At 45.4% G+C, this 10,397-nt stretch overlaps 1 protein-coding gene across 1 annotated transcript in view; it reads right to left on the bottom strand.

Annotated features, from left to right (window-relative positions):
• The window catches only part of LOC103211700 (adhesion G protein-coupled receptor E3-like), a 114,914-nt gene that overhangs the window by 80,592 nt on the left and 23,925 nt on the right, over positions 1–10,397 (bottom strand). The window contains exons 8-11 of the mRNA XM_042783257.1: positions 7,662–7,781; positions 5,834–6,027; positions 2,936–3,094; positions 726–920 (exon numbers count right to left, since the gene is read on the bottom strand). Coding sequence (XP_042639191.1) covers positions 726–920; positions 2,936–3,094; positions 5,834–6,027; positions 7,662–7,781 — 668 coding nt within the window. The remainder of the gene's footprint in view (positions 1–725; positions 921–2,935; positions 3,095–5,833; positions 6,028–7,661; positions 7,782–10,397) is intronic.

Below are 10,397 nucleotides of genomic sequence, written 5' to 3'. Positions count from 1 at the left end.
AAAAAAAAAAAAAGACTGGTAGAATCCCCAGACTATGGCCCTTAGACATCTTTCAAGCTAGGAACTGATAGTAAGCCCTGTGACCCAACTAGCAGCCAAATGATTAATTGGCCTATGAGGTGAACAGTAATATCAGGAAAGTACTCATAGAACAATCAAGCATATGAGATCAAGAGAACAGCATTTGCCCAGGGATAGAGCTAGGAAGATGGGAGGAGATCGGAAGGAAAGATGGAGGGAAGGGGTGGAGCGGGGAGGGAAGGGGTGGAGCGGGGAGAAAATGGGGAGAATGCTGTTACAGAGTGGGGATTGCAGTGACTGTTACAGTAAACAAACACACAACAAAACCCTATGAGCAGTTCTACTCTGCACACATGGGGTCACCAGAGTTAGAATCGACTTGACAGCAACTGGTCAGGTGGGAAGGGGTAGCATGGGGACATTGGGAGGGGATGACTAAGGGGGGTTTCTCTTGGGGGATGATGTAAATTGAGTGTAATGAGGATGACACAGCTCTGTGAGTCTATTAAAGCAGTGAATTGTACACTTTAAATGGGTGAACTGTATGGTATGTAAATCATACCTCAATAAAGCTACTAAAAAGGAAGAAAGGGAGGGAGAGAGGGCGGGAGGTCAGAAAGAGAGAGAGAAAGACAGGAAGGAAGGAAGAAGAAAAGGAAAGAGATAGAGAGGCAGGAAGCATACGTTTCCACTAAGCTTCCTACCTTGGGCTCAGTTTTGTCAATGCCCACGAGGAAGAGCAGGTGGGCCAGGAGCAGGCAGAGTGAGAGCTGCAGGTGGAGCGAGGTGCTGGTGTTCTGGATGGGCCGGCACAGGGCGAAGGTGAGGGCCGCCAGGAGGAGGCACAGCAGAGAGAGGCTCAGCCCCACGCGGGTGACCACGACCAGCACCGGATCCTCCTGGGTCCAGAGAGAGAGAGAGGAGAATGCAACTCATGCTGATCTTAGACCCTGTGGTTTCTAGCAGCTCTGTACTTAATAAGATCATTAAAACAAAACAAAACAAAACAAGCAGGAAACCTAAACGCAAACCCACTGCCACTGAGTTGATTCCAACTCATAGTACCTGACTTGGACATTTAGGATTGAGTAGAACTGACCCATAGGGTTTCCAAGGCTATAAATCTTTACGGAAACAGACTGCCTCATCTTTCTCCCATGGCGTGGCTGGTAGGTTTGAACCGCCAGCTTTTCAGTCAGCAGCTGAATACTTTAACCACTAAGCTATCAGAGCTCCTTTAAATAACTTTGCACATAAATATCTAATTACAGGATTAGAAGGATGAGGAGTCCCCAAGTGATGGAAACAGTTAAGTACTCAACTATTAGCTGAAAGATTGGCAGTTTGAACCTACTCAGAGGTGCTTTGGAAAACAGGCCTGGAGATCTGCTTCCAAAAGGTCATAGCTTTGAAAACTGTGGAGCAATTTCACTTTGCACACGTGGGGTCACCATGAGATGAGTCAGAACTGGCTCAACGGTAACCAACAACAGTGCTGACACATTGTGAAAATTGTAACTAATGTCACAGAACAATCTGTATAAACATTGTTAATGAAAAACATTGCCAAGAAATCATTCCGAGTCGTGGTGCCCCCTGCATGTCAGAGTAGAACATGTTCTATGGGGTTTTCAGTGGCTGAATGCTCAGAAGTCGGTTGCCAGGCCTATCTTCCAAAGAACCTCAGGGTGGACTTGAACTGACAACCTTTCAGTTAGCAACTGAGGACATTCAACATTGCAGCACCCAGGGACTCCCACCCCACCATAAGGTTCAAACCACAAAAACCCAAACTCACTGCTGTCAAGTTGAATCCTGAGTCAAAGAGACCCCTCCTTGGGTTTCTGAAGTGGTATCACTATGAAAGTAGATTGCCCAGTCTTCCTTCCAAGGAGTGGCCAGTGGGTTTGAACTGCCACTCTTCTGGTTAGCAGTCAAAAGCTTTAGGCACTACACTACCAGAGCTCCAACTATAAGGTTAGTATTATCATTTTTCCTTTTTCCAAATAAGGAAACTGAGGCTCCAAGAAGTAAAATTGTCCATAGTTACATGGCCAAAAACTGACTGAGCAAACAAATTCCCGAATCCTAGAACCTAACAACCACACTGTGCTTCCTGGCTAGATCATAAAATTATGTTGTTGTTGTTGTTGTTATGTGCCTTCAAGTCAGACCTGACTCATAGCGACCACTTCTTGGGTTTCCGAGGCAATATCACTGTGGAAGTAGATTGCCCCATCTTCCTTCCGAGGAGTGGCTGGTGGTTTTGAACTGCCAGCCTTCTGGTTAGCAGTCAAGTGCCTTAGCCACTATGCTACCAGAGCTCCCTCATAAAATTATAACTTTATGAAAAGCAAGAGCATAAAGCATTTTGTTCAACTTTTTTATAATTTCTATTTTTTTAGTAACTCATTGCCATTGAGTGGATTCTGAATTATGGCAACTGCATGTGTGTCAGAGTAGAGCTGAGCTCTGTAGGGTTTTCAGTGGCTGATATTTTGGAAGTAGATGGCCAGGCCTTTCTTCAGAGGCACCTCTGGGTGGGTTTGAACTACCAACCTTTCAGGGAGTAGACGAGGGCAAACCGTTTCTACCACCCAGGGCCCTTGTTGTTGTTGTTATGTGCTGTGGAGTCACACCTGACTCATAGTGACCTCTCCTTGGGTTTCCAAGGTGGTATCACTATGGAAGTAGATTGCTCATCCTTTCTTCCGAGGAGTGGCTGGTGGGTTTGAACCGCCAGCCTTCTGGTTAGCAGTCAACTGCCTTAGGCCCTACGCTACCAGAGCTCCTCAGGACCTTGTAGATAGACATTGTTCATAATCAAAACAATGTATTTCTTTTTAAAATCTCCCAGTGAACCCTGCTGTGCAGTGGAGTCTGAGCTCAATGTTAAGTGCACTTACAAACATACCGTCAGCACAACGGAGGCCATGAGGACGGCAAAGGTGGAGAGATGGCTGCAGCTGCATACAGTTTGTGTTCTATTCGAAAAGATGGCCTGGCAGCCTTCATCCGACCAGCCTGTCTCACGCCAGTAGACACAAAGTGGCTTTTTGCGTTCCCCTATCATCTAAAATAAAAAGCAATAATGTCACTTTGGTGACTAAGTTGCACTTGACCTAGTCCATGTTTTTTCAATTGCCTTATATGCATGTGAAATCTGGACAACTAAAAAGGAAGACAGAAGGAGAATTAATTGATGAGTGCTGGTGAAGAATATTTACCTTACCATGGACTACCAGAAGGAGGAACAGATCAATCTTAGGAGAAATCAGACCAGAATGTTTCCCAGGAGTGAGGATGGTGAGACTTCAGCCTGCTCACTTTGGTCGCATCATGGAGAAAGACCATTTGCTGAAGGATATTATGTTTGGTCAGCTAGAAGGTCATTGTAGACAAGGGAAACCCTCCATGAGATGCATCAACACAGTGGCTGCAACCACAGAATCAAGCACAGCAATCATCATGACAGTGTGGGACTGGCCAGTGTTTCATTCTGTTGTACATAAGGCTGCCGTGTGTTGGGGAGCTCTGGTGGCACAGTGCCTAAGGCACTTGACTACTAACCAGAAGGTTAGCGGTTCAAATCCACCAGCCACTCCTCGGAAGGAAGGTTGGGCAATCTACTTCTGTAGAGGTACTGCCTCGGAAACCCAAGGAGGGGTTGCTATGAGTCAAATTGACTCAACGGCGGTGAGTTTGGTTTTTGGTTTTGTCCATGAGTGGAGCTGACTCAAAGGCACCTAACAACAGCATTGTTGATTGATGACATATCATCATTTAAAATTAGAAGTTTCAAGTCAAGAGCCTTATCATTGTGATTGATGGTGTTTTATGAGTGTTGTCAGGTAATGACTGCCAGGATACATGAGTTATTTTTTCCTTAGCATTCACTGGATGTGAAGTGTGGATTGTTGAGATCCTCGCTGAATTTGGAAGCAGATCACCAGGGCTTTTTTCCTAGTCTCAGTCTGGAAGCTGCTCTGAAACCTGTTGAGCATCATAGCAACACCAAGCCTCCACCGACAGATGGGTGGTGGCTGCACATGAGACGCACTGGTCAGGAATCAAACCTGGGTCTCTTGTCGAGAAGGTGAGAATTCTACCACTGAACTAGCAGTGCATAATCATTATTAATATTAACTCATTCAATCCTCAAAACAACCCGGTGCAGTATGTATTGTTGTTTTTAGGTGTTGTTGAGTTCTTAACTCACAGCGACCCCGTGTACAGCAGAACGGAACACGGCCCGGTGCTGGGCCAGCCTCACAATCCCTGCTGTGCTTGAGCCCACTGTGACAGCCACTGTTTCAGTACATCTCGTGGAGGGTCCTCCCCTCCCCTTTACCAAGCATGATATCCTTCTCCAGGGAATGGTCCTTTTTAACAACATGACCAAAGTATGAGAGACAAAGTCTGGCCATTCTTGCTTCTAAGGAGCATTCTGGCTGTACTTCCCCCCAGATAGATTTGTTCATTCTTCTGGCAGTCCACGGTGTTTTCAGTATTCTTTGCCAACATCACAATTTCAATGCATCAATTCTTCTGTGGTCTTTCTTATTCATTCTCCAGCTTCCACATGCATATGAAGTGATTGAAAACACCGTGGCTTGGGTCAGGCTCACCTAAGTCTTCAAAGAGACATCTTTGCTCTTACACACGTTAAAGAGGTCATTAGCAGCAGATTTGCCCAGTGCAATATGACATCTGATTTCCTGATTACTGCTTCCATGGGTGTTGATTGTGGATCCAAGTAATATGAAATCCCTGAAAATTTCAATCTTTTCTCCTCTTATCATGATGCTGCTTATTGCTCCAGTTGTGAGGATTTTTGTTTTCTTTATGTCCGTGGTGCAAATGGTTTTTGTTCAACTGCTAACTTAAAGGTTGGTGGTTCAAACCCATCCAGTGGTACCACAGAAGAAAGGCCTGGTGATGTGCTTCCATTATGACAGCCAAGGAAGCCCTATGGAGCAGTTCTAGTCTGTAACACATAGGGTCACCACGAGTCAGAATCGACTCAATGGCAACTAACAGCAATTAGGATTGAAGCCCTTCTGCCCCCTGCATTCTTAGTCTGTTGATAGAATAATTACCATCATGTAGATTTTGAGGGTGGCAATGAACCAATCTGCTATAAAAGACCTCTTGAAAATCTTACAAAGCAAAGATGTCACTTTGAGGACTAAGGTGTGCCTGATCCAAGCCACAGTATGGTCAGTCTTCTCAGATGCATGTGAAAACTAGACAATGAGAAGGGAAGACTGAAGAAGAATTGCTGCCTTTGAATCATGGTGTTTGGTGAATAATAGTGACCATACCATGGGCTGCCAGAAGAATGAGGAAATCTATCTTAGAACAAGTGCAGCCAGATTGCTCCTTAGAAGTGAGGATGGTGAGACTTTGTCTCACGTTACTTTGGGTACATGATCAGGATGGACCAGTCCCTGGAGAAGGAAGTCATGTTTGGTAAAGGAGAAGGTCAGCAAAAAAGAAGGACATCTCCATGAAGTAGACTGATATGGTTGCTGCAGTAATGGACTCAAACAGACCTACGATTGTAATGATGGCGTAGGATGGGGCATTTTGTTCTGTTACACAAAAGGTTGCTATGAGTTGGAGCCAACTTGAAGGAAACTAACAACAATTATCCAAGCATCTGGCTTGATCTACACTCGCCCTGTGTCATCCCAAGTAAACCAGCCAAAGCAGAAAGAACTGATGGTAAGAAAATACTTAGCCATCCTGAGTTTTACAGATGTGGTGATCAGGGATTCCCAGGCACTCAGTCAGTTTGATTTCCGCTCACCTGTAGGTGTTGAAAAGTGAAGTTCACAGGTGTGGCCAGGAGCACATTCTCCTTGTATCCTACTGCGCCACTGACTACCTTGGAGTTGACATGGAAGTTGCCTAGCTCTTCACCAGTAATTAGGTTTTCCTTAGACACAAATGAGCCATTTATGATGGACCCCATAGAGCTGTAGGAGATGAAAGTGACAGCTCCTGAAAGGAAGGAAGGAAACAATCAATCAAAGGAGAGAAATATGGGAAAGTGTCACTAAATCTAAGGATTACCAGGAGTCAAGCACAGAGTCTAAGGATTACCGGAGTCAGGCACACGATCTAAGGATTTACTGGGAGTCAAACACAGAATCTGAGTAAGTCTCCCCTTATGTTGTATCTCCTGTATCGTTGTAAATCTCAATCCATGTACCTGTGGTTGTCACCCCATTTGGGAGCAGGGTTTTCTCTGTTATGTTAATGAGGCAGTATTCCTGTAGGGTGTTTTGAGGCAATCTCGTCTGAGAGATAAGGAGCAGATTAAGCAGGCAGAAGGAGCCCTGGTGGCACAGTGCTTAAGGCAGTTGGCTGCTAACCAAAAGGCTGGCTGTTTGAACCCACTAGCCACTCTCCTGGAGAAAGATGAAGCATGAGGCAGTTGGCTTCCATAAAGCCAACTGGAAACTCCATGGGGCAGGTCTCCTCTATACTACAGGGTGCCGATCCTGTGAGTCAGAATCAACATGGCAATGGGTAGGTAATGGGTGGTGCAAGGGTAAGAGCTCAGCTGTTAAAGTATGGTGGTTTGAACCCACCCAGAGGTTCTGTGGGAAAAAGACCTGGTGATCTGCTCCCATAAAGATGACAGCTTAGGGAACCCTATGGTGCAGTTCCACTCTGTCCTCTAGGGGCGCTGTGAGTCAGAATCGACTCCACAGCAGTGGGTTTGGTTTGGGCTTAGTTTTTGTAAAGATTGACAGCCTTGGAGACCCTGTGGGGTTCATTCACTATGAGTCAGAATAGACTCCGTGGTGGTGGGAAGCAAGCAGCAAGAAAACAGAGATGGGGGAAGGGAGATGCCACATGAAGATCACCAAGGAGCTGGCAACAGAAGCAGAGAAGAGATAAGGACCCTCCCTCAGGGAGAGAGGGGAAAAGAGGTGGGGGGAGAGAGAGAGGGTCTGCCTTTCGAGCCAGTGCCTTGAATTCAGACTTCTAGCCTCCTCAGATGTGCGAGAATAAATTTGTGTTTGTTAAAGTCACCCCCTTGTGGTATTTATGTTATAGCGGCACTAAACAAAAACAAACCCAACTGCTGTTGAGTCAATTCTGATTCACAGCGGCCCTAGAGGACAGAGGGGACCTCTGGTAGCATAGTGCCTAAGGCACCTGACTGCTAACCAGAAGTCTGGAGTTCAAACCCACCAGCCACTACTCAGAAGGAAGATTGGGCAATCTACTTCTATAGTGATACTGCCTCGGAAACCCAAGGAGAGGTCGCTATGAGTCGTATCTGACTCGACGGAAGTGAGTTTGGCTTTTGGTTCTAAAGGACAGAGTAGAACTGCCCCATAGGGTTTCCAAGGCTATAATCTTTACAGAAGCAAAGCCCAAACCAAACCCACTGCCCTGGGGTCAATTCTGACTCTCAGTGCCCCTAGAGGACAGAGTAGAACTGCCTCTCAGGGTTCCTAAGGCTGTCAATCTTTATGGAAACTCACTGCCTCATCTTTCTTGCACAGAATAACTGGTGGGTTCAAACCACCGACCTTTTGGTTAGCAGCCCAATGCTTTAATGACTGCACCAGCAGTGTGACCCAATAACCCAAATCTAGAGACACCCAGGCTTCTTTTACCCCCTGTTCCTCCTCCAGTGATGACAGTACAGCCAACGTCCATGGAGTCCCCTTTGACCTTCAGTTCAAATGTCTCCTCTTTCCATTCACAGTCTCTCTTGAGGGTCAGTGTTTCGATAGCTGAGAAACCAAAAAAGTCTGAATGAATGTTGATATCCTTATAAACCAAAACCAAACCAAACTTAGTACCATCGAGTCGATTCTGAATCATAGCGACCTTCCTGGGTCTCTGAGGCTGTAAATCTTTATGGAAGTAGATCACCCATCTTCTTTCTGTGGAGCAGCTGGTGGGTTTGAACCACTGATCTTCTGGTTAGCAGCCAATGCCTTATCCACTATGTCACCAGAGCTCCCTGGTAGCTTTATAATCCCTTATTTAAAAAAAATATAATCCTATGGAATTCTCATTTAAAAAGGACAGATGTTGGAGCTTTAGTAAGTAGAACTTGGTTGACATGTGTAGGGTTGCTGACTTTATTTTGGGAGTTAGTCACTCCTCAGAAGGAAAATGGGGCAATCTACTTCTGTAGTGATACTGCCTCAGAAACTCAAGGAGGGGTCGCTATGAGTTGGGGCCGACTCGATGGCACATAACAACAACAACTCCCATTTGAGGGAACAAAGTTATTAAGGTGGGATAGGGTGAGGCTGGCATGAGAACTGTGGTTATCTCTTTTAACCCAAGCCCAGGTGCTGTTTCTTTTTGATCATTTGACCATCCGAGAGGGAGTCCCTGGTGGAGCAAATGATTAAATGTTTGGCCACTAACTGAAAAGTTGGTGGTTTGAGCCCACACAGCAGAAGAAAGGCCTGGTGATCTGCTTCCATAAAGATTATAGCCAAGAAGACCCTATGGAGCAGTTCTACTCTGTTGCATATGGGGTTGCAGAGAGTCGGAATTGACTCAACTGCCACAGGACATATCAGTCACCCCAGGGTCACTCTTCGTTCTTCTTCTCTCTCATACCCACATCCAATGGGGCAGCATAGCTGATGACTGTTGGCTGAAACACACCCAGGATGTGAACTTGCTCACTACCCAGATCTGAGCCACCATTATGTATTCCCAGGCTTAATACAATCACCTCCTAATCGCTTCTTCCACTGCCCATGAGAAACTGGTAGGCTTCTGGCATAGTTACCGTTACAAGCCAAATTGGCTAGGCTATAATCCTCACTGGTTTGGCAGACACTGTGTAATCACCTTCCATTCTGTGATCTGATATAAGCAGCCAATCAGTAGAAAGGGGAGTTTCCTCGGGGTGTGTGGCCTGCCTTCTGTATATAAATAACTCACTGCCACTGAGATGATTATGGCTCATAGTGACCCGGTCTGACAGAGTAAAACTGCCCCATAGGGTTTCCAAAGCTGTAAATCTTTATGGAAGCAGACTGCCTTGTCCTTCTTCCATGGAGCAGCTGGTGGGTTTGAACCACCAAGCTTTCTGTTAGTAGCCGAATGCTTTAACCACTGTACCACCAGAGTTTCTGTATATAAATAAGTGTTCTGTAAAAGCTTACTCGCTCTCGGCCCTGCACTCAACCTTGCCTGAACTCCCATTCTTGTGAAATTAAGTCTGCAGAAGTCATGTATAAGCCATTTTCTTGAAGTAAATTTTTTTTTTTTTCTCTCTCTCTCTGTATATCTATACTCTGTCCTGGGAGAAGTGCAGCTAGAATACTCCTTGGAAGCGAGAATGGCCAGATTTTGTCTCACATACTTTGGTCATAGAGGAAGCAGAGGCAGGCATCCAGGTAAGGCCAGGGACCCAGGCAACACCCCTCCCAAGTGGCAGGAAAGAGGCAGGGATCTATGTAAGGGGAGAGTGGGGAGGGTAGGGAGGTTTTGAACAGCTAAGGGAGACAAACTTGTCTGTCAGTGTGCCCTACTGTGGTGGTATGTTGCTGTGAGGCTTGAGGCTGTGCCACCGGTGTCTCAAACCCAGCAGGGTTGCACATGGTGCAAAGCTTTCACCACAACTTACAGACTGAGACAGACCAGGAAGAAGAAGGAGGCCATCCACTTCTCAAAGAATTGGCCAGAGAAACACTGATTCATTACTGTGCAACTTTATGAATAGCATGGAAACATTGTCCGATACAGTGCAGGAGGATAAGCCACTTAGGTCGGAAGGCTCTCAAAATAGGACCAGGAAAGAGCTGCATCATCAGAGTAGAACCTGCCTTAATGATATGGATAAGGTAAAGCTTTCAAGACCTCCATTTGCTAACGTGGCATGACTCAAATTGAGGAGAAACAGCTGCAAACATCCATTAATAATTGGAACATGGAATGGATGAAGCATGAATCTAGGAAAATTGCAAGTTGCCAAAAATGAAATGGAGCGCAAAAAGATTGACATCCTAGGCGTTAGTGAGCTGAAATGGACTGGTTTTGGACACTTTGAATCAGACAACCATATGATCTACTATGCCTGGAATGACAATTTGAAGAGGAATGGTGTGGCGTTCATCATCACAAAGGATGTTTCAAGATCTGTCCTGAAGTATAATGCTGTCAGTGATAGGATAATATTCATACACCTACAAGGAAGATCAGTTAATATGATTATTATTCTAATTTATGTACCACCAAAGCCAAAGATGAGGAAATTGAAGACTTTTATCAGCTTCTGCAGTCTGAAATTGACCAAACATGCAATCAGAATGTGTTAATTATCACTGGTGACTGGAATTAAAAAGTTGGAAACAAAGAAGAATTGCCAGTAATTGGAA

Source organism: Orycteropus afer, unplaced genomic scaffold (assembly GCF_000298275.1).
Source record: "Orycteropus afer afer isolate SDZICR_OR568_19922 unplaced genomic scaffold, OryAfe1.0 scaffold00774, whole genome shotgun sequence".
Taxonomy (NCBI): domain Eukaryota; kingdom Metazoa; phylum Chordata; class Mammalia; order Tubulidentata; family Orycteropodidae; genus Orycteropus; species Orycteropus afer.
The sequence above is the reverse complement of the archived record's forward strand: the minus strand, read 5'-3'. Positions and strand labels throughout refer to the sequence as shown.